The 9,271-nt window shown below is 34.1% G+C and overlaps 1 protein-coding gene and 1 long non-coding RNA gene across 2 annotated transcripts; both read right to left on the bottom strand.

Moving 5' to 3' along the window:
- Positions 1 to 2,528: 2,528 nt before the first annotated feature.
- On the bottom strand, positions 2,529 to 3,829 carry LOC133824847 (uncharacterized). The gene is made up of 3 exons (XR_009888583.1): positions 3,729 to 3,829; positions 2,900 to 3,576; positions 2,529 to 2,631 (listed from the first exon to the last, which is right to left on the bottom strand). It is a non-coding gene; the product is annotated as an uncharacterized LOC133824847 (long non-coding RNA).
- Positions 3,830 to 4,994: 1,165 nt separating this feature from the next.
- On the bottom strand, positions 4,995 to 8,788 carry LOC133825860 (putative disease resistance protein At3g14460). Its single transcript, XM_062258753.1, has one exon. The coding sequence runs from the start codon at positions 8,655 to 8,657 to the stop codon at positions 4,995 to 4,997; it is 3,663 nt and encodes a 1,220-aa protein (XP_062114737.1). The 5' UTR covers positions 8,658 to 8,788.
- Between the last annotated feature and the right edge of the window lie 483 nt (positions 8,789 to 9,271).

Below are 9,271 nucleotides of genomic sequence, written 5' to 3'. Positions count from 1 at the left end.
CCAAAAAAAGTATAAATGATAAAATATGGTCTACAAATAAAGTTTTACAAATATATGGGAAAAAAGCTCCCATAAAATTGTAAATAAAAAAAATATGCCATAAAAAACTTTAAAAAAAAACTGCCATATTTTTCAAAGTTTATAAAAAATTCTCATATTTGGTGTAATTTCCTCAATATATAATGATTATAAAGCAAAGCAAATAACAAAGCAATATTCTTGGGCTTTTCACACAAATTTTTGGTCAGATTCACTAGTGGCATTTAGAAATGATATTATTATTTAGTTTTGATGATATTTATAATTTGAATAATATTTGTGGTAAATGTGATTTACGAGTGTAACTAAAAGAGTAACACACTTAATAACAAATGTAATTTTTGTAGAAACACTTAATAATAAAAGTGTAAAATACATTTAGTTTTGTTATGACTAAATATATATATATATATATGATAGGTTGTGACTAAAAATACATTTTTAAGAACTTGTGACAAAATATTGTTTTTTAATTCATTTTGAGTAAAAGTGAGGTTTATTTATAACTAAAAAGTTGCAATAATTTTATTTTATTTTTTCGAAGAATTTTGTAGTGAGAGTTGGAGATACCATTTTTAAAGAAACAACTCTATCAAAATATACCAATGTCATGATATTGTCTTGTTAAGGAACAAGAATTAAAACAAAAAAAATATTTGAGAGTATGAAACAGATCAGATGTTAGGAAGTCAACATGTAGAACATGTCCCATATTAACAAATTCTATTCATTCAAAACAACCATCTATCTTACTTGGTGGTTGGCCTAATCATAGCAGCAAATTGTTATGTCTAATCACTTTGTTTGGTCATCTTTTGGAAAAGCCTTCACTGCAAGCATAACTCCAAAAGATCATCACTTGAGAAATACCAAAATAATCAAGAATTAAAAGCATAAGAATCAAAATCAAAGGACTATTATTCACAATTGCATACCGAATAGAGCAAATCATAGTCATCTGCAAGCAATACTAAGTGCTACTCATTTTTGTTCATTAATATTGAGCACCTCTTTAGTAAAACAATAAACCTGAAAAAACAGCACTATGTAAACCAAGACTATGTACATGCCAACGATAGACTAGCTAATCATAACAAACCAGGAATGTTATTAAAGTTCAAAGAAAGTTCAACTCAAAACTTGAAATTTAAAGCAAACATATAACATGTACAAGTGACAAGACTAGAACTAGTTAGTATGAAAATTGAACATATACCTTTGTTGGTTGAACGTTTGTTGGCTTTGCATAGAAGAGGGGCCAAAAGAACTATCTTCTTTAGCAGCAGCAACTGGGACTACTGCAAATGGCTTTACAGATGATGGCCTAAGAGATTTCTGGTCCTTCTCCTTCTGCTGCAATTCTTCTTCTGCATTAAGCATCGCAGTTACTAATAACCTCTGTCAACCTCCTTTTAATAGAAAGAATGTTACTATATGATACCTTAAGATGCTCGATACCACATGAAGCGGCATAAAGTGATTAAGTAATTTAATATCGGGTTCTGTATATTCAAATTTGAAACAAAATATGTGGAATCTGATATGAAATTGTACCAAATGTTGTGACAATAAAGTCTGAGATGTTGCCAAGACTTAACCAACAATAACTCAGAGAGAGAGAGATGTGGTGTCGATGATCAAGTACCAACCTTATGATAAATTTTGTGTTAATTTATACGTTACACAACTTCAATCTTGTTCTCTATCTCTTGCAGAATCAATTGATTCGTATTTAATAAGGTTTCATCATGTACTGCAAAAGTTTAGTAGCTTCTTAATTAAGATGAAATACTAACACAAAAAAAGCACTGTTCTTCTTTAGCATAGCAGATTAAATTAGAATGATGAAAAACTGAGCAAGATACTCAATCCAGTGCAATTTAACATGTGTCTATACATATATACATAAATAAGAAGTAGCTAAATTTACCAATGTTTTACTAAACTTACTTCTGGTTGATAAAGCTGGTTTCTAACATGAATGTATTTTGTATGAGTTACAGCGCAAGTCCAAAAGCAAGGATTCAATATTAAAAAAAAACTACTAAATATGTTTATTCAATAGTTTCTAATAGTTTAAAACTTGCTATACAAGGATTCTGTTGGGTTTCAATCCAACACCAAGACTCACAATATAAGCTACACAAGAAGACCAAGTAGAAAAACAGATCACAAAAATAACACACACACAACCAAAGCAACACAGAACAATTATACTGGTTCGGCCTCAAAGATAATGACCTACATCCAGTCGAGCTCGTCCACTAAATCTCAAAGACGATACAACTTCAACAGGCTACCTGCCTAGCACCAGAACTTGCTGACTCGCAAACTAGCTCTGCTTCAATACACAGCCTCAACACAATTCTCCAAGTTTCTCAACAAGTTCTCTTTCACCAGAAATTACTCTGCCTGAAAAAATTACAAGGACACTAATTCATGTGTCTCCCAATCTTTTGTACTCTCTATTTAACATTCAATCACTAGCAATTTAGATGCTTACCTCAGCTTGAAGTTTTGTGGTATGGATTTGAGAATTTTGTAACACTTTGCATAGATTGAGTTTCCAGAAGCTGAAGCTTGCAAAGGGTCCTGCAGTAATGGGAAATTGTCTATTCAAAACTAGAGTAAGTAGTAGCTCATCTCCCAAAGGTTCAATTAGACCAATATATATACATACACAAACTTCACACTTGACAGTGGTAATTTCAATTAGTCAAAGTACACATATATATATATATGTATTTATATGATAAGAAACATAACATTTATCACACAAAACAAAAATCTTCTTTTCTTGTAATAAACCAGAAAAGGAAAAATACAGGAAGTCATCAATCTTGTACATCAGTAAAATTACCTAAAATTGAACTTTTTCGTTTTCCCACAGCTGCATCAACTCTGATTCGATGCCATGAAAGATAAGACTGTTTCTTTCAAGCTAGAGTTGTCAGCATATAGCTAAAATCTTCGTTTTCATTCGTCTTTCCACAGAGCCCTGAGAGAACATTGCTTGTTTCATATAGATATATATATGCATTAATTGAAAGCGAAACTCATAATTTGGCGAAAGGTGTCAAACAAAGATAGGAAAGATTACCTTAATAATTGATAGACCCTGGAAGAGAATTACAGTACTTGAAAGAATTCCTTGTAAAGTATTTTATTGATATCAAGCAAAAGTGTTACAAATACCAAGTTTTTACTTTCTCACAAAACACAAAAGCCAGATAACCCCCACTACTATCCACTTTGGCTATTTATAGGTTCAATCACTAATATCACTAATTACAGATTTAAAAAGACTATTAACATCAACTAATTGACACATCATTACTACAATTAGAAATTATCTAAATATTCACAAGCATAACAAAAGAACAACTTATTAAGAGCATATATTGTAAAAGATGAACAAGAGAAGTAGTTTACTTGGTTCAGACCAAATAATCAAATAACACATTTTATAATCCAAAACAGCAACAATTGACAGATCTTGATGTCTGATGACCCTGATACATAGCAAGCTGGATAACTCTGTTACACAGGATAAGAATAAAAAAACATCATAATTTGGTTTACAGAATGGATGGAAAATGACAGAACTACTGCCATATGTTCCAATCTTGTAATAAATCAGAAAAGGGAAAATGTATGAAGTCTTTGGTCTTTTAGATCAGTAAAATTACCTAAAATTGAACCTTTTTTTCACAATCGCATCAATTCTGACTTTCTTCCTTCTATTTGAAGTAGGACGTGTTCCTTCTAGCTCAATCTTTTTTTTTTTTTTTAAAAAGTCAAAGGTCACATGTCCATGAGTGACCTCCTCCCAAATTTATTGAAAGCCCTCACTTGTGGCGGAGGAAAACCTTGGTAACAAACAGAAAACTTGAGAATTACATGAAAATAAAGAACACATCTCTAGCAGCACAATCATAAGACAAAACTAATAAGAGATAACTACAAACTAAAACATAATTAGTACAAAAACCTTCCCCAATCTCTACAAAGGCCTAGGAAAGAAAGTCGATCCCTCAAAGTCTTGTGTTTTATAAATCCAAGTTGCAACCTAAAATGGCCGCTAACCACAGCTTTGGCTTCTGCCTTCCTCCTAACAATTTTCTCTCAATCATTTGAGCACAAGACCAAGGCAGACACCATTGAATTTCGAATTCCGTAAATTCATCCACAGCTGCTGAATTAATGCACATTCCATAAATAAATGAGTGATGATCTGCAACACACACACGTAGAGATAAATCAAATCATATCGAATTTCACTGTCACTTAATCCACTAATCTAATCAATGAAAGTAAAACTCAACATTTCAAACTTCCTCTCTACAATTCTAAAACTCACGGAAATATCACTTCCCAAATTCTCTTCTACAACTAATACATCAATGACTCATAGCTAATAAATTATCTCTATTAATTTTTTAAAGCTCAACACTAAATCCATTAAACCAGATTACTTATTTCAGTTATTTTAGGTGAATTTATAAAGTACAAACTCTTACATTATAGAATGCTTAAAATCACTTCTTTCATGTTGTGGAAATTATCTGTGTAAATACATAAGAATTTACAAAAGATACTCTCATTGATACAAATAATGAAGGCTTATAATTTCGCAAACATACTTAGATATACATCTCTGTGTGTATATATACATCCATGATTTGAATGGCCAACACTTTATGAATTTAATAATTATTCTACTTTATATTATTGGAATTTAATAACAAATATATATTTTAGAAGATGTGGGCAATACGAACAACTATCTCTCTCCAGATGTGGTCTAGATCAACGATTAATAGAAGAAAAATACAAAGAGATCAATCAATTAATTGAGATTGCCTAAAAAGAGCAAATACATACCTCAATTATTTGATTCAACATTCAGAGTAGTTGTGTGAAAGATTGGGATGTGACGTATGGTAAATGCTTGCTCAAATAAATTTGACATGGGGTATATGACTAATCTTTCTCCAATACTCCTTATTCTCACTGTCCTTTGTGTCGTAAATTTTCTTCAGCAGAGGACAATCATATATACTCAAAGAGCAGAGGGAGGTTGGAAACCCTTCTTCTGATAATGTCTGCAACTCAGGGCACCACAAGATGTGAAGTTGTTGCAAGGAGGTGAGTTGACTCAGCCCATTTTTGTCCAGGCCTCTAAGTTTTGAAAATCTATGGATAGTAAGAGAGGTGATAGTGGCAGGCAGTAGTCCTTCCTCCGGAAATGATTCCAAATCTTCTTCATCTCCGTCAACTATAACATCCCTGAGATTGGGTAATGTTTGCCGATTCCATTTCATCCTCAAAAGTTGATGATAGTTTATCCCAAGTTTAGACAAACTAATGGGCAGACCACCTTCAGGAATAGTCTTTATTAATGGACAACTTCCGATTGTCAAAGATTTCAAAGATGAGAGGGAAGTCATCTTCTCAGGCAACCACTTCAATTTAGGGCAAAGAAAAATCTGAAATTCTCTCAGTTTGGGAGCAATAAGTTCACCATTAGGGAAAGACACAAAGCTATCACAACAAGAGATAGATAGAGAAGTTAGTTCCTGACATTGACCATCGGACATTGAGAGGGATTCAAAGTAATCGCAGTAGCTTATTTCAAGAGTTCGAAGAGTGGGAAATAAATCCATATGGAAGGATCTAAAGGATGACCCACACTTACTCAAAGTAAGTGACTGAAGAGGAGTGAGAGTGGTAAGCAAACTTCCAGTCGAAGAAGAAGGATTCATTGCCTTTATTGCCTCATACAATGACTCTATATTTTCCAAATATGTAATTTCCATTTCTCTCACACAAGGTAATCTTGGGATATTTAAAGCACACTGCTTATGTGCATCAATTTCAATCTTTGTTAATGAAGGAAGGAAGCGAGGCAAATCCCCAATGAGCTTAGGACAATCAGAAATACAAAGTGTTTTGAGCTTTCCATATGTTGCTGCATCTTCAGTTTGCATTGAATGCCATTGCTCCCATGATGACATGAAGCTGAACCTTAAGGTTTCCAATGATGAAAATGGCTTCTTCTTCGCAGAACTATTCCCGTAAAACTCAGCACCCACAGTCGTTACTGAATCAAAACTTGAAATGTGAAGAATTTTTAGTGAAGGCAGTTGTCCAAGAGGAGGTAGATAGGAGCAACGTCGACACTTATCAAGCCTTACTTCAACAATGTTGCTGAATGAATCATCCCCAACCCAATTTGGAAATTTTGTGCCTGGATAATCAAGAATCTTGATTTGCTTCAACGTTGTGTTAGGTGAAAGCATTTCAAGCACAACCTCTCCATGTTTTGGATCAACAACAACATAAGCAGTCCATACCAAACTCAATTTCTCAAGTTGCTTCTTATCCAGTACATTGACTTGATCCGATGCTTTGGTAATATTGGCCACATTTTCTAACTTCTTAATGGAAAGTTCTCCGCGTAGACTTGAAAGTTTTGCCAACTCTTCTATTTTAGCACCACTATTCTTTCCCACAATGAATGTTGTCAACATTTGGAGATTCATCAATTTACTTATTTGGCTTGGCATCTCTTTCAACGACCCAATTTCATTTAACACCTCTTCTTGCCTGATAATAAGATGTCTCAAATTAATGAGATGATGCATATCTTTAGGCAGAGATTCAAGTCGATGACAATTTTCTAATTTCAATGTCTGTAAATTGTACAATAAAGTTACAGATTCGGGCAACATCACAATGTCGGTGCCAGAAAGGTCTAAATAGCGAAGATATTTTAGATCACTGATTGAATCAGCCAAATCGGTGATACCACGAAAAGATAAAACTTTCAAACACTTCAACTTCGGCAGCAAATCGTGCACTACTTCCTTAGGAACCAATGAACCACCAAGACTAGATCTTATTGACAAAAGGGTTCGCAAACGAGTAGCTTTAAAATCATAAGTAGATATCTTATCACCATAACAAAGGACTTCTGTGGCACATCCAAGGTAACGAGTCTTCTTCTCAAACTTATCAATATCTTCATTATGCTCTAACAAACAACAATATTTTCCAGAAACAACTCTAGCCAAATCAACTATAAGGTCATGCATAACAAAACACGGCTTATTAAAGTAATCGGTCCTCGGTTGAAAAAACGACATAGATATTAATTCATCAAAATACTCATCACCAACTTCTTCCATTCTCCTATTCTCTTTGGAATGCTTCACCAGATTTTCTGCCATCCATATTAAGACCAACTCCTGTCTTTCAAATAAATAACCTTTTGGGAATATTGAACAATAAGCAAAACATTTTTTCAAGTGTGCAGGAAGATAGTGGTAGCTCACTTCTAAAGCTGCAGGAAGAATCTTGCTCCTTTTATCTGTCAGCTCCCAAATATTACTCTTTGCTATTTGTTCCCATCTCGTAGCATCCAACGTCGATCTCAAGAGCCCTCCTAGAACTTTAGCAGCTAAAGGCAAGCCATTACATTTCTTAACAACTTCTCTGCCGATACTTTCCAATCTTGGATTCTCAATAAACATTTCAAGATTTCCACGAGAGGCGTGTTTCGCAAACAGTTCCCAACACTCATCTTGTGATAATTCTTTAAGATAGTGTGGATCAACGGTTCCAATGCTATCCGCAACTGTCTTCTTTCTTGTTGTTACTACTATTTTGCTGCCTTTGGCTCCATCCTTGAAAGGCTTCATCACTTCCTTCCACTGAACATAATCATCCGCCCAAGCATCGTCTAGAACAATCAAAAACTTTTTTCCCATTAACTTCTTCGCCAAGTTAACTTGAAGCGAATTCAAATCCATGCCATTGCGAACATCATCATCCGGAGCTACTTGTTGAAGAATGGTTTTTGTCACAGCCATGGCGTCAAATTTATCAGAAACGTACACCCACACCTTAAGTTCAAACATCTTCGTCACTTCTTCATCATTGAAAAGGGTTTGAGCAAGGGTAGTTTTTCCAATCCCACCCATTCCCACTATGGGAATGACATCACATATCTTTTGATCACCGCATACATCATCTGACATTAATAACTTCATTAAAGCATCCTTGTCATTCTCTCTACCATAAACTTCAGGTTCATCCGGCAGTGAAGTCTTAACAAACAACATTTCTGATGGTTTCACCTCAACAACATTGTTTTCTAGATTCAAGATTCCAATTTGATTTGCCAACAACTCCAATCTCAGAAGAATCTCTTCCATATCGGTGTTTCTTTTACGATCAATTGAATTCGAAGGTTTGGAGAAGAAACGAGAGAGTAACTTACTTGCCTTTCTTCTTGCTTTCCTTGACTCAGCAGCTTTCTTCGGTTTGAGAGCATCATATTCAACATCGCCAAAGAAGTCCTCAGCATCATCCACAGCGTCGAGAAGATCGTCCAGCCACTCCTCCACAGCAGGGTTTTTGATTTTCTTGTTCTCCACCTCGAAACGAACAGCAGCGAGACAGTTGAACGTTGACTTCAACTTGAAAAGCCTCTCAGAAACACAACTTTTATTTCCCTTGAAGAAGAACTCCTCAACATAAGGAGAAGCAATCTTTTCCAGCAAAAAATCAAAAGAAGAAGAGAGAAGAGACCCGATCACAAGTTCAGCAGCCATGTCTCACTTCACTTCAGTAGCAAACTCAGTATTGTTAAAGGTTCACAAAAAACTTAAAGCAATGGCAATATGAAAATATCACTGTAATGACAACGAAATGATAAAAGAAGAGTATAATAATTCTTTATCAAAAGTTGAGTCGTTCGTTTTATGTTATAATATTCATCCAATTGGATTAAACTATTGCCACATAAACCAGCAAAAGTGACAATATTAGTATTGGTGGAAGAGCTCATCTCCTTGATCTAAGCTATAACAGCCTGTATTATGACAATAATATATTCCAACCATCAATATAAATAAATTACAAAACAAAGTCTTGTCGTATATAAAAACATAAAGTCAACATATAATAAAAAATAAACTAGTAGTTATGATAATTTGTTTTTTATTATTATTTTAATTGATTAGTGTAATAACCTGGAAACATTGTTCTGTGACTTTTCAGCACAGCACATGTATAAATATAAATATATATTCTTATGTTTCTCACGTAAGTTTTTCACACACAAACTTGGTGGGAAATTTTGAATGAATCTTGGGAGGTTATTTGAGGGTGGTTGAGAGGGAGTTGAAGCCACTTTCTCTCATTTGGTTTCAGCCATCCTGATATT

The sequence above is a fragment of the Humulus lupulus genome, chromosome 3 (assembly GCF_963169125.1).
Source record: "Humulus lupulus chromosome 3, drHumLupu1.1, whole genome shotgun sequence".
NCBI lineage: Eukaryota > Viridiplantae > Streptophyta > Magnoliopsida > Rosales > Cannabaceae > Humulus > Humulus lupulus.
This window is presented reverse-complemented; position numbering and strand designations above follow the sequence as displayed.